Genomic DNA, 25634 nt, shown 5'->3' with positions numbered 1-25634 from the left:
GATTGGGGCTGAAAAAGTTTGTTTATTTCATACAGACTACACAGAGTGGTCAATAACCTGGAGCCTGAAATCACTGTTGCCAGCTCCTGCAAATTTATGAATACAACAATTTTGGCCCCTGCTACTGGCTGTCTCACAATGACATGAAAAGCTCCACTCACCACATGACTTAAGATACAAGAGAGAAAGATCTCCCCACAAGGCCCTGTTACCTAGGAGACAATGCACTAAACTACAAATCCATATACCATGAAGCCTTGTCCCAGTTCTTCCACTGATGGCTGTTAACGTTTCTAGGCATTTCACCACCTCTATTATGAGCCACTCTTTTTAGGAGTTTCATACCCCTCAGGGGTTAACTATCACTCATCCATTTCACAGCTGAGGTAATTAAGAGTCTGCACAAGGTCACTTCAGAAAGAATGGGGACTAGAACCCAGGTCTCCATTATAAGAGACCTTAGTCTCAGCCATATTGCCACAGGTTGTTCAGAGGGAAAATGGCAAATTAGGTGCCTCAATTAGCTACATTAACCATGTGGCTTTGTTTCACTCACTAGCAGTTAGACCACTCATAGACTTTTATGGCACTTCCACTACTTCCATACTAAAAGTTCTGAGGGGGGTTAAACTCAAGTGCTAGAGGCTCATGCGGCTCATGCTTTTAGATCCATCAGACCTTGGTTCAGCCCCCAAGCATGACTCATCAGGAGGCTTGTTACATTTGATTGTGTTATATTACAACCACTAGATCACAATCTGTTCCCAGAGCCAGGAAATTAAACCAAGAAGCGTAACCACCACTAATGGCTCTCAGATATGCTATCAAAGGAATACACAATTATGTGTTTTGTCTCCCTCGATAGACTTGTCTACAGCAAAGATAACAGCATGCCTTCCCTCTCACCAGTTATTCCTACAGTTTAACTGAAAGAGGTCTGTGGGAGGGATCTGAAAGTTGTGCACTTATGGTGCATGCAGGGGTAAAAAATGTACTTCTGTATTCAATTTAATATAAGGAGACCAGGATATTTTATGTAGCAGAACGCTGGATTTAGAAATGAATTTGTTGCACTAATAGTAATTTTCCTTTTTATAGCCTGCATTTTCAGCGTGTGTCTTTTGGTTAATGGAAACCACCACTTTAAGAACAGGATATGTCCGATAGCATATCTGAGATGCAGCACATCTGAGATGCAGCAAGGTGTGGAACATTCTGCCTGAAGTCCCCCAAGAGGAGTGGAGGACCATACCTGCCTCCAAAAAAGGTCATAAGTGAGTTAGCAAACTTACCCTTTCCACAAAGCAAGGCCTCCTTTTCAAAGGTTGTTTGGTGGGCAGCCCTATACAAAAGGAGCTTGGCTAGTCCTGTTCCTAGCTCCCATATCACAAACTCATTGCCATGTTTTGCACAAGAAGGTAAACTCTTCAGGTGAGAGATCTTTTTGTGTTTGTACAATGCATAATAATGAGGTTCTGACCTTATTTGAGTCCTCTGGCTAACTCATTTAAAAAGGGGACAAAAATAGTATCAGTATAAATTAGCAGGAGCTGGCAACACTAATTTTGCATGTGCATTGGGGTGGGCAAGTGTAGTTCAAAAATCAGATGACAAACAAACAAACAAACATGATTTAAATTTTAAGAGTCATGATTTTGTTTTTGGTGTCCAGATTATGTTTTGGGATTGGCAATACTGTGATGTGTATGTGAACAATTTGCTGGTATAAAGAGAGATAAATATTCACTGTGACTTATATTTGTAGCTAACAGATTGGAAAACAAACCAAGATACTACCTTCTCATCACACCAACATAAGATATTTATTATTATTGATTACATGGATTGCAGTAGCACCTCGGATCCCAATCACAGCACCGTTGTAGGCACAGTACTAACCTAACATGAAACGTTCCCTGCCAAAGAGCAGGAGCCTACACTAAGTAATCGAAGAGCAATACAATAAATGAAATAAACAGATGTCACTTAGATGGCACAGATCTTCATTATAGAGCATCTCTTTTTTCATGCTTTGATCCGCATTAAAATAGTTCATGTTACCACTTAAGTTCCAATGGTGTTGATTAACACTTGACCTTGAAAGAGGAAGGTTACACTTCTCAGAGAGATTTATCTAATACCACCTGCAAATTCAGGCAGACATTATTCCATTGGTTTAATCACTATATTCCATGCTGTACTTTTTCCTGTGCATAGAGGACTGTTATCCTGCAATGTCACCCATGCATCTTTCATTAGCACATAGCTCATAGTAAAAAAAAGTTAGATTTTAAGTTATCTTGAAAAGTTATAGTTTATCCTTGGCGTCTATTCCTTCTTCCAAATCTACCATGATCCTCAGAAAATTCAAATCACTGATGATTTGCTAAAGCATCCATCCTCTTAATAGGATTTCATCATCATGTAACAGGTACAATATCCTCTAAAATAAGTGGGGAAGCTGGGGCACCAATTAAAAAACTGTGCAGTCTTGGCAAAATTTTAACTAGAATAGATCTGATTTGTTGACTGGCTACCCAACTTCACTCTGCAACTCGTCCTGCTCTCTAGCGCCCCAGACAAGAATCTATTTTAAACCTGAACATTAAAAGCACACATACAAAAAAGTTTGTGTTGTGAGGAGCCTTAACTCTAACACTAAAAAACCAAGGAAGTTCCATAACACCACAAATCAGACCCAATATCACCTGATTTCCAAGCTTCAACTTATTACCAATGTATTAAACACATTCTGAACACACTTACCACTGAGTAGAAAGTGTGTGTACTTTAAATAGGAAAAAAAATGTAATTTAAATATAAAAAGCTAAATTTGAAGATTAATATTTGAGAGACTTACTGCAATTACTTTCATCACTTCCATCAAGACAATCCGCTGTCCCATCACACTTCGCATTTTGCTTTCTAATGCAAATATTATCTCTGCACTTGAAAGTATGGTTGGTGCAAGGAATACCTGAAACAGGAAACAAAAAAGGAACCACATACTTCTGGACTGTCAATCCAACAGCTTGGACTAAGAAATTGTCTCCACTTAAAGGGTTGGCCGAACCCCCACTACCAGGGCCGGCTCTAGGCACCAGCGTCCCAAGCATGTCCTTGGGGCAGCACTTTTCAAGGGGAGGCATTCTGCCCCCCCTCCCCCTTTTTTTTCCTTGGGGCAGCAAAAAACCTGGAGCCGGCCCTGCCCACTACAACCTCCTCCTATTAGATATTCAGCTTATACTGGCAAAAACTGAATGGAGTAAGCTATACTAGCAAAATAATTTTTTTCTGATATAAGCAGCATCTCCAATAAGGCTTTTGGAGACATAGCTACATTGGGAGGTTTGGTTTTTTTTCCCCCCCATGCTCCTAACCAGCAGTTATTCTGTAAAAACTTAAGTGTAGGCAGGGCCTAAGTGTAGACTGGAAAAAAATGGAAGTCATAGCAAATATGTCAATGCTTTTATTACAACAGCATAAGTTAACCACAGCAACTCAGTGAGGGAAGCTTTAATCATCATATTTTAGGTAAGGAATATTCCAACCTCTGTGTCCTTCATCTCTTTTCCTATTCTTTCTTGGGTCACATTAAATAAATGAAATACTCATTTTTTGCCAACTCAGAAATATCCTGAAATTTCATATGCCTAGAATAAAAGTTAAATAGGCCTAAAACATACTTAGCCTGGAAAAAATATTTTTGTAGCATTTCCTCAATTTTGGTCTTTTGGTGTCTTGCTGTTCTGAGAAATATCTGTGCTTCGAACAAAACTATGCACGTCTGATTCCTAATAAGACTTCTCTCTTACATAGCTCTTTATAGGCATTTAGTCTTAAGAGTAGCCTCAGAGGTTCGTTGGGCTTTTTTACAAGCATCTCAAGAAGCTAAGCATCATCATTTCATGCCTACACAAGAACAATTGTCTAAGGATATTCATGTTAGAGATTGAATATGCCCTTTAGAGTAACTCATTTGGGCCAGATATTCCAACTAGAGTTGGGTAAGTGATGGAGAGGAAACATACTTGACCAAAAAGTAACCATACTTTTGGTGCAGTTCTGCTCATCTCTGCCATCCTCACAGTCATGTATTCCATTGCAGGCAAGTGAAGTATACTGCATCAAGAAGCTGGCATTACAGTTCTCTTTGGACACAGCTAGAGTAGGAAGAAAGCAGGAGGTCAACAATGCAAATATCATGGCTAAATTTGGAGGGCTGAGTAGAGTTCTATTAATGCCACCCTGCCACCATCTAAAAGATTTATAGATCTTCCTCTATTACCAGGTACTTTACAAAGATAAGTATTATTACTATTTTATGCATGAGGAAACCATGAGAGAGAAGAACACTAAGTAAATTACTCAAGGTCACAAAACTAGTCAGTGACAGATTCAGAAATTTAACCCACTGCTGTTGTAATTCTTGAGCCTACAAATGTATCTTAATTGTGATCTCAGCTATAAAAATTAAGTGTAAGTTCATAAGATGTCACAATAACCTCTAACAACAAATAGTGATACGAAAAGATACAAAAGGGAAACAGAAAGACTGAATTAGTCCAATCAAAAAGGCCTCCTGAGATAACTCAAAGACTGTGTTATGATCATGCCTGGTAAACAAGAAAAGTGTGGAACAGGATATTAGTGAACCAATATTAGTGCGTTGGAAACTAAGCCTAGTTGGTGGCCAAAACAACAAGAGGATGGGCTATTCTATCCGTTGCTGCTTTTGGGCTCCTTAAAGAAGGAGACTTTGGAGAAAAGTCATCATGGTTGCCACCCCACCATCTCCTGGGACACCGGACCTTTGTCATCCTAATCTGAAAAATGTCCTGGCCAGACTGGGCCAGAGAGAGGAACCCAGATAACATTGCCACCTCCCCTGGCTCCACCTGAATCCCAGTCACCACTTGAGATGAAATGGGATTGGATTTTAACAAGAACAAACAGCTCCAGCCAACCACAATTAATTTCTTCTCTTTTCCCCCAAAAGAACAGATATTAACATTGTTAATGCCATCTAAGAGACTGTCAAATAAGGGCATTTTCCTACTAAAACCTCTCCAGCTAAAGAGAAAGGGAACAAGCAATATTATTAAAATTAAAGTCTTAATATTTTACATTTCAAATGCTGTAACTATTTTTCCTTCTTTTCTTTCTCTTTAATAAAAAAGTTAAAAGGATTTTTATCATGTGTTATCATGGGAGAGGGATAGCTCAGTGGTTTGAGCATTGGCCTACTAAACCCAGGGTTGTGAGTTCAGTCCTCAAGGGGGGGGATTTGGGGATTGGTCCTGCTTTGAGCAGGGGATTAAACTAGACAATCTCTTGAAGTCCCTTCCAACCCTGATATTCTATGGTACAAAGCAGGCTGAGGTCTCAATATACCTAACCCTGTTTAAGCTGCACAGTTTCAGGAGTGTGGCCAACTCTTTGGGCCTGTATATTCCATCTCAATTAATACAGTACATACTATTGATTTTAACTGTAACTGGTTATTTCCAATCTGATCTTCAGCCATCCCTTCCACAATAGTCTTCAGATAATGGATCCTTAATGCCTGAAGGCTAGCGCACTAACCCGCTATCCAGCCTATCCCCATCAGTACTCATTAATATGCATTTAGAATAAAGTTGCATTGCTAAGATGAAGAGGATGAGAAGCAGGTAGGACATAGAATGTTTTGATTTAACAGCATCACCTTCCACAGGAAAATAAACATGACTTGTTTCAGTTATATTTTTGGATAACCTTTATCCCCTGACTCTTTAGTATCAGCATCTTACCCGTAGCAAATAAACAAGGCTCACAAATTTTTCATATTTGTTTAAGCAATCAAATCTGAATTTATCTTAGGCCTACAAAAACAGGCTGGAAATCTCAAGTTTTCTAGTACTCTCTTCTTTAAATTCCAACAGAAAACACATTCTTTGGGTTTCCATTTGCAAATGATAAGCAAATACTAACCACAAAAGAGTTCATCACTTTCATCAAAGCAGTCATTGATGCCATCACAGTGCCGAGCCTGCTGAATGCATAGGCCAGTGGAACATCTGAAGTACTCGCCTGGACATGCTGAAGGCAAAATGGATAATCTATAAATTCTCTGCTTTCAAATATTTGTAATTCACAGCATGAAAGTAACGCCATTAGAATATTGTAAGGAAACAAAGTAAAATATGTTTAAAAATATTGTTAGCTGTGTTATTACTGCCACCTTAACTTATTGGAAAGCATTTAATGTTAGCCATACTGTTACACCCTACTCTTCACTCAACTTTCACCACAAAATCAAGAATGGCCTGATTCTTTTTTTTAATATTCAGATTCCTTTCTGACGCCCATTTCTGTTTATGCATTTCAAATGCAAATGTCACTGCAGTATGGACCAGTCCAGTTCCAGTGTAGAAGATGGGCATAAGAAAGTGTAGAGTATAAGATTTATACACACAGTCCCCCTCAATTAAACATCTCAGTTGGGATTTTTTCCTATTATATCTCATGCATTTCCCCCTCCCTCAAACCCATCTTTTCTTGTTATGCTGCCCAATAAATATTCCCTATGTTTTCACACCAACTACCTACAACTTCTGCTGTTCATAGCTAGCTCTTTAGTTATGATTGCTGGATGACAGAGTGTGTAAACTCATAGAAAAAAACTGTCTTGGCAGAGTTTGTTAATTGGTGCACTGTTTGATTGGAGCAGCAGCAAAGTAACATAGCAGAGACATGCATTAACAATGGCTTTGGGTGGGGGTGGGGAGTGACAGAATGGCAAATTTAGCTGATATTTTAGATCACTGAACCAGTTAAATTTCAGAGCAGGTACTGACTTATTTTAGGTTTAAAGTCTTTTCTTTAAGATTAGTGAAGAAAACAGGATTTCCTTGGAATATTTATTCTCAAGCTAATTCACAGTTTCTCAGGAAATCCAAAACTTATTTGTCATGAATCTTAATAAAACTAAACTTGTGATAAATATTTTTTTCAAAAAGGGATTTTATAAACATGCATGGGAAAAAATTGAAAACCATCTTACGCTGGTTGATGTTGTAGCTGCCATATTCTACCAGAAACGGCTGCTCTGAAAGCTTGGAACTACACTGAAGCTCAATGTTAACTACAGAGCTTGCCACACGGAAAATTGTTTGGTGATCAATGTAGTAACCACAGTACCTAAAAATGAGTGATGATAACATTAGTTAAAAAGCTGCTTTTGCCCTAAAGTGCTTCACATACTATTTAAGTACAACATCATCGAAGTGCAGACACCTGGTACACAGTGTAGTTGCCAAACATATTTTAGCCTAGGAGACAAGTGCAAATGAGAAGTGTGATGTTATCCCTCAGATCAGATGAGGCTTTTTTTTTTTTTTTTTTTTTTTAAGGGGAGGAGGGAGAATAGGTCTCATCTGAAAAAACACATGCACATTAAATTACATCAATCAATTTACTTCCCACTGAACTACAAAGGGGGAAATCGAACCTACTGTAATATTGCCAACCTCAACCATTCCAAAAAATATTGGGACTGACTTAAAAATTATGAGACTTTATTTAAACAACATATTCAGGATTTTTGCGTTATAGGTCCTGAGCCCTTAGGCTCTCACTGCATGCATTCAAGCTGGTCCCTGCAGGAGTGAGAGCTAGAAACTTAATTTTCTTTAATGAATACTAAGATTTTTGCATGTAGTCTCTTGACTCCAGGAGCTGAGGCTTGAACATATACACCAAAAATCCCAAGACTCGTGATAAAATCATGAGAGTTGGCAAAACTGCTACTGGGATTTGAACCTAAGATTTCAGTAAGTCCGTGATTTCAGACAGGGTACGGTGATTTGCTGTGCAGCCAAAGTGCTCAGGCACCATGGGGATGATGGTGGGAAAGGGAAATCATCATAAACCATCTACAGAAAACTCCTATCACTGCAGGAACAGGCTTTAATGGATAAAGTGAACTCAAAATGTTAACACTCCAGATTTAAGGTAGAAATGAGGAAACTATGGCAACTGTGTTAAACTGCTGACCCAGAAGATACATGGAAGCATTCATCTTCATTGGAACATAATTCTTAACTTGTAATACAGCACTCTCACTGCATTCGTTGCTATGTCCAGAAGCACCACCACCTGGCAATTAGGTTTTTAAGTTCCAGAAATATTTTTTTCCCCTATTGAAACTGTGCTGGGGGAAAAGAAGAAGCTTAGCATCGCGGGTTGACTGGGGCAGGGAGAGAGGGCTGCTTTCTCAAATCTTAGTATAATTTTACTATGGCTAGCCTTCTCCTTGTCAGTTTGACTAGTGCCATTTGCAAAAGAAAACTTAATAGCAACAGGCAGCTCCCTAAGTCCCCAATGTATTGATCATAGAATCATAGGACTGGAAGGGACCTCGAGAGGTCATCTAGTCCAGTCCCCTGCACTCATGGCAGGACTAAGGATTATCTAGATCAGGGGTAGGCAACTTATGGCATGTGTGCCAAAGGCAGCACGCGAACTGATTTTCAGTGGCACTCACACTATCCAGGTCCTGGTCACCAGTCCAGGGGGCTCTGCATTCTAATTTAATTTTAAATTAAGCTTCTTAAACATTTTGAAACCTTATTTACTTTACATACAACAATAGTTTAGATATATATTGTAGACTTATAGAAAGAGACCATCTAAAAACATGAAAATGTATTACTGGCACGTGAAACCTTAAATTAGAGTGAATAAATGAAGGCTCGGCACACTACTTCTGAAAGGTTGCCGACCCCTGATCTAGACCATGCCTGACAGGTGTTTGTCCAACCTGCTCTTAAAAATCTCCAATGATGGAGATTCCAGAACCTCCCTAGACAATTTATTAAAGTGCTTAAACAACCTGACAGTTAGGAAGTTTTTCCTAATGTCCAACCTAAACCTCCCTTGCTGCAATTTAAGCCCATTACTTGTTGTCCTAGCCTCAGAGGTTAAGAACAACAATTCTTCTTCCTCGTGGTAGCATCAGAAACATTCCACTGCATGTACAGTAGAAGGGTTTGGAAAATATAACAGGACCAAAATCTGAAAAAGAATCTAACAACTTAGGAAGATTTTTTTATGAGCTGGGTGTACTGAATGTAGCTATGAGAGGTGACTTGTCTGTATTGCACCTTTAACTTTCTAGCAGTCTTTCTGCCAGCAAGGGCAGATGCCATTCTGAGAGGTAGAGCTGATGCAGTCTGTTACACGTGCTGTCTCATGGAAACTTATTCTGTTTTGCTCCTTCAGTTAGTGTAAAATAATTCAAAATGGAACTAGATTATAGTTCTGTTTGTAGCGAAATAAATACTGGAACCCAAAAACTTCACCATGAAAAGTTTTTGAAAACATTAAGGAAAATGTTACATTGAAAGCATGTTTGGTATAGACATGACAAGCGAACTGGTGGAAAGATGTTCCCCAAATGGTCTTACGGTGACCAGCCTAAGTGGTCCCCACGTCCTCATAAAAATGTAGCATTCCAGGAGAGGGCAGGAAAGAGTCAGAAGGATAAAGGAGGAACTGGATGTTTTGAGAGAAAGGATACCAGGGAAAAAATAAGTTACCTGGCAAGGAAACACCAAGCCCACATCAACTATTAATATTCAAGGGCTTTTCCCTTTGAAAGCAAAGTCTTTAAACAAGTGGACTGAATGAAAGATGGAGAACTGACTTGGGTGCACATCTTGTTTAAGCTGCCATCTTGGCAAACAGCTTCTCTGGATTTCTGCCTAGACGCCACTTACTGAACCTAAGAAAGCTAAATTGCCCATAGATGCCAAGAAACACTTAAGCCAGCCTGTCCAGCTGCATTTCTATGGCATCTTTCATCAAAAGATGCCACAGAGACTGCACATGATCTGCAGACACTGCCATAAAACAATATAAATATTTAGTGTGTATATTTGAAAAATATAAATAATAAAAGAATGCTATCCATCAGCCTTTTAGACTCATTTTAAAAATAGAGTAAGCTTTTGAAAGTGGAAAAAAATTCTGAGCAACATTTAAGCACTGAGGCTGGTCTAGCATTTGACACTAATAAAGGAAAAGTTCCCCAAACTAACATTTCATCATGAGGAATAATCTGTCATTTTTAAGGACTCATCTACACTAGCAAAATACCCATCATCATCAAGAGGTGACAGCAATGGAAGCAGTTGAATTGATGCTGAACACCTTGATTTTGCAAGCATAGCCAAGAGCAGAACTGTTTCAAAAACAGCTTTGGTTAACGCCTACTAAACTCAAGGAAGGATCAGATGAATTATTGGATTTGAGACACTGTCTGACAAGGACTGATTTGTAGGCTGGAACTAGAAGTTATTTTTTATTCATTCTGTTTATTATGGTAGTTCTGTTGTATTAATTTAGGTTCAATATCTGGGCCACAGGTGTTTAATGTTGGACAGTGACTGGGTTTTAAACAAGGTTTGGTATATACAGACCTCAACCAGCTTAATATGATGTCATACATGCCGTTAATAATTTTAACCTTTTGTTAAAGACACAGAAAAAAGGAAGACTGGTGTTAACATTCACTTGCAACCTCGCTGCTTGAAAAATGCCAGGACAGCACATAGTCTTACTCTGAGACCTGGCAAACTTCTAACAGCATTGGGCCTTTTAAGGGCACTGCTTTTAGTTGTCAGTTTCTAATCACAGGCTTACAGCAGTGTTACAGAATACACAGTTTGGCCAGCTAAGCTAGACACTTATTAGATAGAAGGAAAAGGGAGAGAGATAGTCAAGAGAAGAAAGAAGGTAGGGAAGGAAAATGACATATTTAGGTGGGAAAGTGGAGAAAAGGGGGCAAAGTCTCACATCTCAGGTGGTGTTTGGAATTTAGCTAAAGCCAGTATTGAGGGGGATGTCATGGGCGTCCCCCTCTGGCCAGCATATTTCTCAAGATGACGAAGATCTGCGGGGGTGTCAAGAGATAGTGGGATGGCAGCCATAATGGTGCTCTGGTAGCCAATTATCCCCCCAAAGTCTCTTTAGGAACCTCAAAAGGGAGTGGTGGTTAGAATTCCCCATCCTCATTATTTTGTCCACCAATTAGGCCTAGTTTCTAACACACCAATTTTTATTCACTGATCTCCAGTCCCCAACTCCTCTTGTTTACCAGGTATGATCTTAACACTGTCCTTGAGTTATATCAGTCGGCCTTTTTGTTTGGCACAATTCAGTCAGTCTCTGTTTCGTACCTTTTCCCCTGCATCACCATTTATCATTACAACTTACACCTCATTTTTTACATTTGAGCTTACAATTAGGCTAAATTTCTAGGCCCCATTATCACAACAGGACCTGAACCCCATTGTGCTAGATGCTGCACAAACAGATAAGAGCATATTCAATACAGAAGGTAGCACAGAAGTTAATCAGTCCACTTCTCATGAGAATTCAAGGAACTAATGGACATTAACCGGTGTCTGTGTGCACCACAACCATCTGCTGTAAAAAATGGGAAAACTTGTTTCTGTGAGGGACTTTGGTGCAATAAAGCTACCATGCAAAGCAAAATTAAGTATTTCTGACAGATGGAGGAGATTCTGCTCCAGCAGCAAATGGAGAGAGGTGTAGGGCTTTTTAAATGGCATGAGAACAGCTATGCAAAGTGTTCGTTGTAAAACCCCAAACCAAATTCATATGGGTAAGCAGAAGGGAGCTTGTGCAAGTGCATTGTTGACCAAGCTCCCCAGTTCTGTTCCCCTACTACTAGGAGCAGGGACTTCCTGTATTTCGTCAAGGCCAATAGGAGTGCATGTGGTTCATTTGCCACATGCTTGCTAACACTCCCACAGCAAGAGAGAGCCTGCCAGAGTGTGCACACAGCAGGAGGTTTATTAGACATCTGATTTCCCCCTACTAGCTAGCAGAGACCTGCTCAGCTTCCTTCCACACAAGGGACTCCACTCTGCACACAACACACCTCTGTAGCAAAGAAACCAGCTAATATACTTGACCACCTGCTCTCAAAGCCAGGAGAGTGTCTCCTTTCACCCATACAAGATGACCTGCCAGTGACTACTTCTGATGTGACACACAATGAGGCGATGAAGCAGAGTATTTTTTTAAAACAGTCACTTGTGGAAATTTTTACAGTTTATCACAGTATATGGAATTCTTCTGATGGTGTTTTCACACACACACAAACATTAACAAGAAGACATCTATTTTTAAAAGTCTGTAAAAACTTTAGCAAAATCTATTCTCAAAATGTGTGCACTCTCTGGGTAGGCAGAAGCTTTTTGGACTCACTGAATAGATAGCGAACGTCATATAGTAGGACTTGTGGGTCCCTGACTGGCTAAACCTGTCCCCATGTAATCAGAAAAGACAACTGTAGTAATTTTGGGGTGGGAGGTCCCAGTTATCACAGCTACAGTATATTCCAAGGTCTTACTCCAATCCTCAAAACCATGCGAGTCTCCAGTAGTTTTTTTTAAACCAGGTTAACCCAACATAGCTAATGCTGTCATTAGAACAGGTCAGAACTGGACTATTTTGACCCCCAAAAAAACCTTGCATTGAGAAACTGAAAGAACTGATTTTTGTTTTGGCAAAACGCCCAAATTTTTCTATGCAAGCAGACACTTGATGCAAAAGTTTGTTTAAACACCTGGTTTTCCTTTGAAAAGCAGTTTCAATGGAAAATTTGACCCAGCCCTAGCTGTAATATCACTGGGTTACCAAGATCAGGAATATGGTCCCAGTCCTCACATTTGAAATTAAACCACTACAATAAAGTCACCACGGGCCATACTTTTTTTAAAAATTCCTATGAATCAGAAGGCAAACAGTTGGCAAACTTATTTTAAAAGAAGTTCTTCATAGAGAGATTCTCACTAATAAAGCCCCACCTCAGCTTCATTTTCAGATATCACATTGGATATGAAATCATCCAAGAAGTCTTCTAACATCCTAAATCCTTCAAGGTTCTGTGACAATCAGTATCCCTATGTTCACCCTTTTTACAATGTTGCACAAAGTATGCCTTGTCAGGTATCATTTGAAAACTCCTATTTTGCTGATCATTACTGTCCTGTAAAATGTGTGTGACAACATTCTATGTAAAGTTATAAGATTCTACTCTATGACATTGCTGAGACATGTTCCAAGTTTAGAAAAGCAGGCACAAACCGGTTCCTCAGAGACAAAAGACAGGTGTCAACAAAATCAAATTGACTATCACCTGTTTAAGAGACCATTCTTTGGCAAGAAAAAAGGATGTGGGCAAGAAATCTATATTTTGGTAACAAAGTAGCTAGAGGTTCTTGTCCCCACAGACTGTCTCCTGAATCTCAGCTGGAGGTGATTTTCAAAGAAAGGGGAACAGATCCCCAAAATACTCCCCCCTTTCTCTTTGCTTATAGCACCAGCACCTCCTGAAGGACAAAGCAAGTACACTGAACTGGGGGAGGAATCCTGGCCGAAAGGAATCCAGCCAGTAAGACTGCTGGAACATGAGGTGAGAGAGGCCTTTGCTTTGAATTAATTTAGCTTAACTTAGATACTAGTTTGTGGATTATTTTTTATTTTCTTGTACCCAATTCTGACTTTTGCACCTCATTACTTGTAATCATTTAAAAATCTATCTTTCTGTAGTTAATAAACTTGATTTACTTTTTTTTCTAAACCAATGTACTCAGACTGAAGTGTTTGGGAAACTGCATTTGAGATAACAGGATTTGTGCATATACCATTTTCTATTAATAAAATGACAGACTTTCTAGGAGCTTGTGTTGTCCGGGAGAGGACTGGGCAGTACAAGACACACATTTCTGGGGAAAAGTCTGGGACTGGGAATTTGCTGGTGTTGCCCTGCACTGTAATTCAAGAGTGGCTGGCCATAGCCCTCATACTGAATAGCTGGGAGTGATTTACATGTTTGAGGCTATGTGAGAGCAGACCAGGAGTGGTTACTCTCACAGCAAAGCAATGTAAAAGGCACCCCAGTCTGGAGAACTGAGGGAACACAGCTGTTCAATAGTCCAGATTGTGCCCTGGGGAATTTCACAGGTACCCTATAACTATTTCAGGAAAAAATGAAGTCCTCTGGATATCTATTTGATATGGGAAATACTTAGTGTCCATGTAGTCCAGTAACTAGCTTCCATCAAACATCAATGCCAGAAGCTTCAGAAGGAGGTTGAGCCTCTCATTTAAATACTTAACTGTATAGGATTATAACAATGGGAAGGCATTTTTCCCTTGTTCTAGCTAATGAGCTTTTCATATCCTCAGGTAGACCCAAACTTGGACTAGTTTCCAAAGTAGGTTCAGAAGTTAAAGTTTGAGTTAACAGCTAATTAGATTTGATGTTCCAGTAAAGCAAGATTGTGGTGGGGGGGAACCCAACAAGTAAAGGGTGAAGGGAAGTTGGGGGAGAAGGACTACAACAGAGTGAAAAAAAGGATGCAAAGAGCCTGTGGGGGGGTACTAAAGAATCAGCAATAGTCTAATGATAGGTAGATAGTAAATGTACCACATGCGGGGCACCCAACTATGCCAGCTTAGCACTTTGGGTGGGGGAATGGAGATAGGGACAGAAGAATCACGTCTTCCCTAATAAAGTCTCCGTGATACCGGATATGCTTTCACTAGACTCCAATTAGACTCAATATCTTTTGTGAGCAATCATGAAATTAAGTTACAGGTTAAGAAGTTGTACAAAAAATTCAGTTTGATTAACCTGGTGAACCCAAAGCTATTTTGCATGGTTCACAGGACATCCATCTTCATCATGTTCTCCCATTCTTCTCTCCTACATGAGGGGGGGGGGGAAGAGAGAGAGAGAGAGAGAGAGAGCGCGCGAGCGAGCACCTTCTCTTCAGCTTAGCTGTTCTTTTAGTAGGAAAAATATCTGATTTTAGGTTTATAGTTATACAAATCATCCAGATAAAGGGGCATGTTACAAATGCTGTGCTTGTTTAGGAATCACTCTTCTTCCCCCTTTTTCTAAGGATTACTAACCCAGATGCCTCGGGAGCGTGAATGAGTTTACCAACAATTCCTAGTTTAATCATCCATGTGGAAATACTTACATGCGTTCATTAATTCTCCACCATCCCCGCTCACAGCCCTTGATGCTCTTCTCACTGATAGTGTAGTTATGAAACTTCAGCGCTATACCCAGGCTTTTCTGAGGAGTCTGTAGCGAACAAGCAGGAAAGCTGGTAAAAACATTTTGTGCACACAGAGAATTAAACTCTTTAGGTTTGTCTTAGTTATTATGCTCTCAGGATACCAAGCTACAGGAGAGCACTGGCTTGCACAGCTCAACAAAGAGCACCTGAGGAGGCCTGATGGTTTTTCAGCTGCCAGCAAAAGCTTAGGCTGGCAGAAGCCAAGTGCAGCTGTAGGCTTTCTATCCCTCATAAGCAAACAATCCTTTCATCTCCTGACTATATATGGAATGCGGCTTTCAAACAGAGATCAAAGGCCTCTGCCTATTCCAACTTCATTATTGCAGGGGCAGACAGCCATAGCTGACTGACAGCTAAGACAAAGGTACATCTGTGCCAGTTCACCAAGGTTATGGTTTATTTTATTTCATATCATGCTTTTTGGTAGCACATTGCATCCAGAGGATTCCAAAGCATTTTAAAACCCAGATTAAGTCTAAGGATATCACAGACACAGGTAATCAACAGAGGTTCCATTTTACAGGAACAGAAGACAAGTGACTAGAAGCTAGTAGTCATGATCTCATCCCGATCTTTTACTGATGAGAGAAGTGTAATTTGGCCACACACACAGCATTTGCACAGTACGCACTGACCATGCTAGAATTAGTTCCTACATACCAAAAAGCAATTCCTGTGTATGTTGTGACAGGCCTTTTGAGTTAAGAATAGCAGGGGACAAGGTAAAAGCTTTTTAGAAGGTCCTCTCTGCAATCTGGGGCCAGTTCACTATAGTCTCAGTTCTTCTCCCTTTGTACTCGGTCATTCAAATTTTCTTCTGTCTAGTCTCCAACAATACAACAGTCACTCAATCTGCTCCCTTTATCTCTTATTCCTTGCTTGGTTCTCCAGCTCCCTTACTCATCCCCTCCTAGTTATGTATACATGCAGTTCTTTTTCACTATTCACCGTTCAGTACTTCATTTTATTTGTTCTCTCACTTTTTGCTGACTTCAGTTGGAATATCCTAACGTGCACATAAAAACACCACTTGAACTCCTACCTCTTAAGCGAGTTCCTCCTTCCCTTCTCCCCAATTCCTTGAGTGTGATTGATGGCTCTTTCTGATGCTTTGATTTCCTCTCCTTTAACTCACTTTAGGTTTCCATCCCTTTCCACTCTACCAACACTTCATTTACCAAAGTTACCAGTTGTTCCCACACTTTCTATGGAGGCTCACATCTCTCCTCTGCCTAAGTATCCTAACAGCTCAAGAACAATGTGGAAAAACCCTTAACTCCTATTCCCTACTTTAAACTTCCCAACTCCCTCTCATCACCATAAAAACACACCACTATCCTCCTCAATATACATGTTTGAAAACTTTTGTTTGTTTTTTACTCTTTCCTCCCACATCAAAACTATTAAGTCCTGCTGGATTGCCTCCACTCTCTCTCTCTCTCTCGAGTCCAACCTCTCTCCATCCCTACTTCCAAAAAGCTATATCTATATTTTGGCTTGTTCACATCCCATTTTTAATCTATGCTTTGGTTTTCCACCTCAACCCTGCTCCCAACCCACTCAATATCCTACCACCAAGAAAAGAAGGGCTACTCCCCATTCTGAATCTTTTTGCCTTACCTTCTCATCAAATTCCAAATCTTTTTCACCACTTTTAATACACTATTGCTGTGTAGATCACTGTTCTTAGTTATTTCCTTTTACACCCTTCCTCCTATTACACTAACTGGCTCTTTGTTTGTTCCCTTAATACCTTAACAAGTTCCAAGGGTGCAAGGCAAGTTAAACAGACTTGATGGGCTTCCATGTTCCAGGGGAGATCAGGATACACCACAGAATGCAAAGGAAGGGACTTCCAAGCTGGAGATCATTCTCTAATTCTCTGCTAAAGCACAGAGTCTGGTGTCCCTGCAGCTCTCACAATAGAACTCTCTTTTGTCCTCCAGATAAACTCCTCCTCACATTCATGCTTGACAACAGTTAGGCTGCTGGTGTGCCAAGACCACTGCCTATCATGTTGACCAATATCGTCTCACTGATTCCTTGTGCTCCCCAGTTTGTCTGTATCCATCTTCTGGCTGATCCTTGGATTGTAAACTCTTTGGGGCAGGGGTCATTTTCTAGTTGTGTTTGTGCAGTGCCTAGCACAATAGAAGCCCTGGTCTATGACTGGGACTGCTAGGCACTACTGCAATACAAACAATGATAGTGCAAATGAAAAAAAAAAAGTTCTAAAATACTTAGAAAAGTGATCAAAGTTTTCCCAAAAAATTTTGGAAACTGGTCTGTCTCCACAGTGAGACAAGTGCAAAATTTTGAATCATTTTTTTTAACCAACTATTTTCTTTGTAATAACTTGAGCCCAACACTTGCTATACTAAGAGCCTGTTTTCAGTTGCTTATAACTTCAAACCTAAACTGTTTGGGCTGAAGCTTTCTGTGCTAGAAGTCTGATACAGGCTAAATATTTCAGCTGTTTCTGAGAACAAAACTAGGGCAAAATGTTTTGCCCATGTTATAAAACTGGCAACCAGAACTGGATGAAAATTTTTTGCCAATATTTTAAAAGACTGAAAAATGCAATTTCAGTAGAAACAAAACTATTAGTAAATTTCCTGAATGGTTTTGACCAAATAAAAAATAATCAAAATGTATCAGTAACATTGAAAGGTACAGTGACATTTCAGTATTACCAAAACATTTTGATTTTTCAGGTTGGAGTCACAAAGTTGGGGGGTAAGGGGGAGGAGGTGGTGGTTCCACTGGCGTCCTTATAACCTTTAGCCCAGGGGATAGGGCACTACCTGGGGATGTGGGAGACCTGAATTCAATTGCCCCCTCTACCTGAGGTGAAGAAAGCATTTTCTCTTGTGTTTCTCCCATTTGAGAAGAGTGCCTTAGTCACTGAGCTATGAGATATTATGGCATGGATCTCTCTATTCTATTTTACACAGGTTTTTATATCATAGACTTTAAGGTCAGAAGGAACCATTATAATCATCTAGTCTGACCTCCTGCACAGTGCAGGCCACAGAATCTCACCCACCCACTCACTCCTGTATCAAACCCCTAACTATGTCTGAACCACTGAAGTCCTCAAATCATAGTTTAAAGACTTCAAGGGGCAGAGAATCTTCCAGCAAGTGACCCGTGCCCCACGCTGCAGAGGACGGCGAAAACCCGCCAGGGCTTCTGCCAATCTGCCCTGGAGGAAAATGCCTTCCCAACCCCAAAGATGGCAAATCAGCTAAACCCTGAGCATGGGGGCAAAACTCACCAGCCAGACACCCAGGAAAGAATTATCTGTAGTAACTCAGATCCCATCCCATCTAACATCCCATCACAGGCCTTTGGCCATATTTATCACTAATAGTCAAAGACCAATTAATTGCCAAAAATTAGACTATCCCATTATACTATCTCCTCCATAAACTTATCAAGTGTAGTCTTGAAGCCAGATATGTCTTTTGCCCCCACTGCTCCCCTTGGAAGGCTATTCCAGAACTTCACTCCTCTGATGGTTAGAAACCTTCATCTAACTTCAAGGCTAAACTTCCTGATGGCCAGTTGACATCTATTTGTTCTTGTGTCCACATTGGTACTGAGATTAAATAATTCCTCTCCCTCCCTGGTATTTATCCCTCTGATATATTTATAGGGAGCAATCATATCTCCCCTCAGCCTTCTTTTGGTTAGGCTAAACAAGCCAAGCTCTTTGAGTCTCCTTTCAAAGAACAGGTTTTCCATTCCTTGGCTTATCCTAGTAGCCGTTCTCTGTACCTGTTCCAATTTGAATTCATTCTTCTTAAACATGGAAGGCCAGACCAGAACTGCACACAATATCTCAGATGAGGTCTCACCAGTGCCTTGTATAACACCTCCTTGTCTCTACTGGAAATACCTCGCCTGTTGCATCCCAAGACCCAATTAGCTTTTTTCATGGCCATATCACACTGCCGGCTCATAGTCATCCTGTGATTAACCAATACTCTAATATCCGTCTCCTCCTCTGTTACTTTCAACTGATGCATCCCCAGTTTAGAACAATAATTCTTGTTATTAATCCTTAAATGCATGACCTTGCACTTTTCACTATTAAATTTCATCCTATTACTATTATTCCAGTTTACAAGGTCATCCAGATCTTCTTGTATGATATCCCAGTCCTTCTCTGCATTGGTAATACCTCCCAGCTTTGTGTCATCCACAAACTTTATTAGCACATTCCCACTTTTTATGCCAAGGTCAGTAATAAAAAGATTAAATAAGATTGGCCCCAAAACCGATCCCTGATTAACTCCACTAGTAACCTCCCTCCAGCCTGACAGTTCACCTTTCAGTACGACCCATTTTAGTCTCCTCTTTAACCAGTTCCTTATCCACCTTTCAATTTTCATATTGATCCACATCTTTTCCAATTTAGCTAATAATTCCCCACGTGGAACTGTATCAAATGCCTTACTGAAATTCAGGTAAATTAGATCCATGGTATTTCCTTTGTCTAAAAAATCTGTTACCTTCTCAAAGAAGGAGATCAGGTTGGTTTGGCACAATATACCTTTAGTAAAACCATGTTGTATTTTGTCCCAATTACCATTGGCCTCAATGTCCTTAACTACTTTCTCCTTCAAATTTTTTTCCAAGACCTTGCATACTACCTCATGCTCCTGATGGTAGTGTTTAAGCACCTTCCAACTGTAAGTTAAACAAGGAGACTGCACATCTATCATGTGGTGTTCATTCCCTCAGGCTATGTCTATACTTTGAGCTATGGGCATAATTCCCAGCTTGAGGAAAAATATCAAAGTTAGTTCCAACAGAACTAGTGCACTACAAACAGAGTACAGCCATGGTGCTCTGAGTTCGTGTCAGACAGCACGTGCTCAGGGTGGCTGGCCCCTCATACTGCCACAGCTACACTCTTTTTAGTGCACTAGCTCTGATGGAGCTAGTGCAGGTACATCTCCTCACGCTGGGAATTACACCCAGCGTAGATATTCCCACGCTCTTCTGTTGAAGCAATTCCACTTTGTATAAGTGATGAATGTCACTGGAGCAGGGACTTGAATATAGGTCTCCCCCATCCCAGATGACTGCTGTAACCCCCAGGCTACAGACTCAGTCTGTTTTCCTAGTGCAGTGACTATTCACTGACATCACAAATAACTAGGACTTGTCACTATGACTCCTGAGAAGTACAATGCATGAAGAGTGCCTGCAGATCCATGGATATGAGAGGACAACACAGAGGAGTTCAAAGTAATACTACTCCAGTTCAATGTGTTCATAAGGCCCTACATTTTCTTAAATGACCATCCAAAAAGGTACCAAGTATTTTACATTAGTTATCTGCATTTATCAGCCACTTCTTCAACAGAAGTAGAGACTGTGCAGAATCAGTCTGAGATGTTTTAGAAGACTGGCTGAACTGTTTGGAGTGGAGATACTCAGAAGGCAAACACTGTCTACACACAGCCCATGGACCGGTGTCACTGCACTTCACGCTGTTTTGTGTCGCTTTACATTTGTATACATTAGCACCAGGGGCCAGATTTTCCAAAAAAGCTAAGCTTCCCTTTAAGCAGGGAAGTGAGTGTTGGGTGCCAGGGTGTTGAAAAATCTTGCCTTGAGCTTTAAAATGAGAGGTGCTGAACTCTGGTGGAAAATGTGATACCAGCTCCGTGAATGCTGAGTTCCTACAATCCAGCCCCACATCTCAGATGAATGGTGGCAGACAGAACACGCTTTCTGTTACACAAGGGACTTCACACATGCACATTTTAAATTATTTACATCAAAGCATTTTATGAATAATTCTTGTTAACAAATAAATCTAATTTAATCTTTCATGGGACGCCTCCTGGCTTTTCAAGTAAAATTCACAGCCACAGTTATTGCAGACCCCGTTTGTCTATTTCAAGATGCTACTTTCTGTTGGGTGTTTCTGTGATTACCTTCTACAAGTCCCAGTGCATTGCATGTATTCAACAATAACCATTCTATAAGATGACTACTCCGTTTCTCAGAAAGCATGTCACTACCTAGCAAAAACCTTCCTTTGGCCTTCTCTGAGGATTCTGTTGCCTAAATTATGCAAAATGCCTAAAGAAGAAGAAAAGACATTACCTGAAAGTTCCACGTACAAATACATTTTGGAGGATAGTAGCTTGGATAATATGGACTCCCAATTCGCCCCTCAAAGCCAGTTTTCTCTTTTGCCAATATCGTTTTTCCACATTCTAAAAAAAGAAATATTTTGGTGAAGTTTCACATTATTTTAAATATCCCAGTTTTGGAGCCTGTTGGATAAGTGTCTAAGTTAGTTGCTGTTCTTTCGCTACACAACAGGACAACTTAAGTGTTGTGTTCTGGCCTACCCACAAAAGATCAGAGGCCAGAGCTGGACAAAAATAGCAGCAGCAGAGTGGCACTGAAAATGCAGACACTGAACTGGCAAGCTCCAAGAATGCTGCCTCAGAAAATCCACTCCATGTCTCTCCCAAAACAGGAAAGTCACCAGATCATATTAACTGTTCGGTCCTCCACAGCTGCCAGCTAACAACCTCAAGCCAACACACTGCAGCTCAAAAGTAGAGGTGGCTCACAAAAGCCATTTCTTCCATTTTACAAGACCTTCTCAGACTCATGAGCAGTATTTTGGGTTTGTTTAAAAAAAAAGTGCCTTTACGTTTGAAAGTTTAATCACACTCAGTTACATGGATCTAAAATATTACCAAGTAAAGTATTTGCAACCAAAAACCATCAGCACTGTAGTAGTGTGTGAGAATCTCTGTTTTATAAAGCCAGAAAGAACCATTTCAATTATATTGTCTGACTGCCTACATAACACAGGCATTAGGAACTTCTCATAATTTCTCTTTGTAAATTTTTAAGTTGTGCCAATGGTTAAATATCTTCAATATTAAAAATTTGCACTTATTTCCACTCTAAGTTTGTCTAGCTTCAGTTTCCAGCCATTGGACTAAGTTATACCTTCATCTGCAAGACTGTAGAGCCCTTTCTCATCACATTTCTGTTCCCCAAGCAAGTACTTTTAACCTGAAGTCATCTCTTAATCTCAAAGAGAAATTGAAAAGAAATGGAGGAATCACAAAGGTCTAAAACCTGCTTGTCTATATTCATTGCCCAAACAGAGAAATTTAAAATGTAAACAAGATATGAAGAGTTAAACAACAAAATTCAGCTTTAATACTTAAGTACTCAACACCTTCAGCCTCAGTACTGCCAGTCAGACTCTAGGCTATAGGAGCAGTTGCATAAGTAGCTAATGAATGCCCAGGAATGCTAATGATCTCAGAGACTGGACTTCCTCTGACCTGTGCTGATTGGCTGTTTGCTTTAACCCCTCCCTCACCATCTCTTCAGCTCAGCCTCACTCCACGTCTACCCCTACAACATCCCCTCTCCTTTTAGTTTCCTTTCCATGTAACTTATCCTCTCCTTACTCCCCCAAACCCATACCCCACAAGCCAAGAATAAAATTGTGGAACCAACATGTTTACCCCCATCATATCATTCACTCTACTTGTCCATTATATTCTTTTCCCTACCCTGTGCCTGTCCCATTTAGATTATGAGCTCTTTTAGACAGTCTGTGTCTCCATGCACTGTACTTGTGCAGCACTTAGCAAAATGGGGCCCCATTCCTGGTTGCCTCTTAAGCACTCCTCTTATAAACATGACTCATTAAAACAACATCCCCAAACACAGGATTTGTTTATGTTTATAAATGGACAGTGGCCCTTCAGTTGGTCAAAAATCTGCAGCAACTTCTTGTCCCGCGCATAGTAGCATATTGTGATCATGAAAAGCTGCCTGCAGTAAATTATGACAGGTTTCAGAGTAGCAGCCTTGTTAGTCTGTATCCACAAAAAGAACAAGAGTACTTGTGGCACCTTAGAGACTAACAAATTTATTTCAGTATGAGCTTTGCATCCAAAGAAGCTCATGAAAGCTCATGCTGAAATAAATTTGTTAGTCTCTAAGGTGCCACAACTACTCCTGTTCTTTTTGCAGTAAATAACATCTTCTTAACATGAAGCTGTGGGAGGAATATTTGCTAACTGAGTGACTGTTTATAAATAAGGCGCACCACACCTCCATCTACTGGCATACTGGAGTATAGGACTGGTGATTAGTTTGAAATACAAGTTGAGTCAAGTTGTTTTTAACTGTACTTCCATGACTGTATCACTTAATGCTGACCAAACATGACAGGAAAGGGAGAAGAAAAATAGGGAAATTGTATCATGCTAGGAGTCAGCATGATAAAAACAATTCAGAAGAGACAAGTGGGTACTGAAAAACATGAGAGAGCTCGAGATGATATAGGAGGTAGAAGCGAAAGAAGTACTAGAAGAAGCTGTCCAGGAGTTATCCAAATTCATTAAGTCAGCCTATGGTGTCCGAGTGGCATCTCCATGAAAAATACAAATTCATTTAAAATGATAACTTACTTTCTTGTTTAATGACCTCTAAGTACCCATGAACTTCCTTCGGTTGCTGTATTTGTGTTGACTTAAACATTACCAGCATCAAGTTATTTGTGGAAACAAATGACATTAATGAGATGGTTGGTTCACAGATTCTAAGGGGGAAAAAAAGTGACAGCACACACATCAATAGTATTGTATTAAAAGCACATTAATCTTCTTATTAAATGTGCAAAGTTTCCATGGGACAGTCAAGTTTGTAACGCCATCTTCTGTCCAAACTCTACTCTAAAAATCACTGACCTTCCCTTCTAGAAGGACATGTGCTTCCACACTATTTTCAGGTCAGCAAACAGTGAAGCTTAAGCTTATGGTTTGCTACTATTGCTTTTGGGTGCGGGAGGGGAGCTGTTTTGAGGTTTTCCATTTTAATACTGAAAATAAACCACACAATAAATACATCTGATCAGCTGCACCATATTATTCTTTTTAGTTATAAAAGGACACTCCTCAGAGAGAGAAATACAGCCCTGTCAGATCTGGTGGCATTTCCAAGAGCAACACACATTTTGTTCCCACAACTCCTAGTGACGCACATGCCCTTCCATATGCTAGTCTTACTCATTTCCAGCCCTCAGAACTTGAAATGTTTGCCAAGATAATAATATTTTAAGAACTGGATATGAAAGAAGCCAGTATCCTGGACTTGCCTTATGAAACAAAGATAAAATTTGCTGAATTAAGTTAAACCTCACTGATCTGAAGCCTAGAGTGGGTGCCCTTGCAGGCCCATGAGTGGGGGCGGGGGGAGAGTACAGGTACCATTTGTGATGCTGGCAGGCCAAATGCCAGCTCTTGCCCAGGCTACAGGCATTAGCTCAGAAATGACAACCTTGTAGCTGGAGACCAGGCCAGGTCACCTGTATGTGAGTTTTGCTCAAAATAGGTATTAGTCTCTAAAGAATGTATTTAGTGTTTAGATTCTATGAAATACTTGTATGTTGCTGCATGTATCAATCTCACTTATAATACAGATATTATAAGGTAATATTTAAGTGTTTGCTCTGAAACTGTAAATCCCCACAATCAGGAGAGAAGCATTATCAAAGTGTGAAATACTAGTTTGCCACAGGAGCTGTTATCTCCTGCCCAACTAAAGAAGGCCCATAGACACCAGACAAACCATTGCGGAACATCAGTGGGCAAATCTGTCTATTCAAATTCCATCTGTCTGTCTATTCTGTTGATTGCTTCCTGCCCCCCGCAACCCAGAAAGAGGAGACATGCACATGAACTCAACCCATCATCATAAACTCTGGGGGAAGAGAATTAAAAAATCTCTGACAAGAGGAAACTGCATCTTTTTGGTTGTTGGCTGAAGGGCCAGAGATTCTAAACTGAACTCGGGGCTGCTTCCTGGGTCTGCCCTGAAAGACACTTTGAATAGGCAGATCGTTACAATTCTGTCAATGTTAGGATTTAGATGGTAATGTGTGCGTGTGCACACACACCCCGCCTCCCCCCCAGGGATCAGCAACCTTTGGCATGCAGCTTGCCTGGTAAGTCCCCTGGCGGGCCAGGCCGTTTCGTTTACCTGCCTTGTCTGCAGGTTTGGCTGATTGCGGTTCCTACTGGCCATGGTTCGCCACTCCTGGCCAATGGGGACTGTGGAAAGCAGTGGCCAGCACATCCCTCGGCCCGTGCCGCTTTCCGCAGCCCCGATTGGCCAGGAGTGGTGAACCATGGCCAGTGGGAACCATGATCGGCCAAACCTGCAGACGCGGCAGGTAAACAAAATCGGGCTGGCTCGCCAGGGGACTTACCCTGGCGGGCTGCATGCCAAAAGGTTGCCGATCCCTGCTTTAACCTGTAAATAAGTCAGTCCTTTGTTCTAGTTAATCAACCTTTATATAAATTTATTACAGGACTGGCTACAGTTATTGTCTTAGGTGTAGAATCATCTAGAGTACCAACTGATCTAGGTTAAGTGATTCATCTCTTGAGACTGGAAACA

General features: G+C 40.5%; 1 protein-coding gene across 1 annotated transcript in view; it reads right to left on the bottom strand.

Annotated features, from left to right (window-relative positions):
• Positions 1-25634, bottom strand: part of TMPRSS7 (transmembrane serine protease 7) — a 64449-nt gene that overhangs the window by 5186 nt on the left and 33629 nt on the right. Inside the window, exons 9-15 of the mRNA XM_075073564.1 lie at positions 23645-23775; positions 21294-21406; positions 15066-15172; positions 7046-7182; positions 5974-6081; positions 4053-4163; positions 2861-2977 (exon numbers count right to left, since the gene is read on the bottom strand). Coding sequence (XP_074929665.1) covers positions 2861-2977; positions 4053-4163; positions 5974-6081; positions 7046-7182; positions 15066-15172; positions 21294-21406; positions 23645-23775 — 824 coding nt within the window. The remainder of the gene's footprint in view (positions 1-2860; positions 2978-4052; positions 4164-5973; positions 6082-7045; positions 7183-15065; positions 15173-21293; positions 21407-23644; positions 23776-25634) is intronic.

Source organism: Chelonoidis abingdonii, chromosome 1 (genome assembly GCF_003597395.2).
Source record: "Chelonoidis abingdonii isolate Lonesome George chromosome 1, CheloAbing_2.0, whole genome shotgun sequence".
Classification (NCBI taxonomy): domain Eukaryota; kingdom Metazoa; phylum Chordata; order Testudines; family Testudinidae; genus Chelonoidis; species Chelonoidis abingdonii.
The sequence above is the reverse complement of the archived record's forward strand: the minus strand, read 5'-3'. Positions and strand labels throughout refer to the sequence as shown.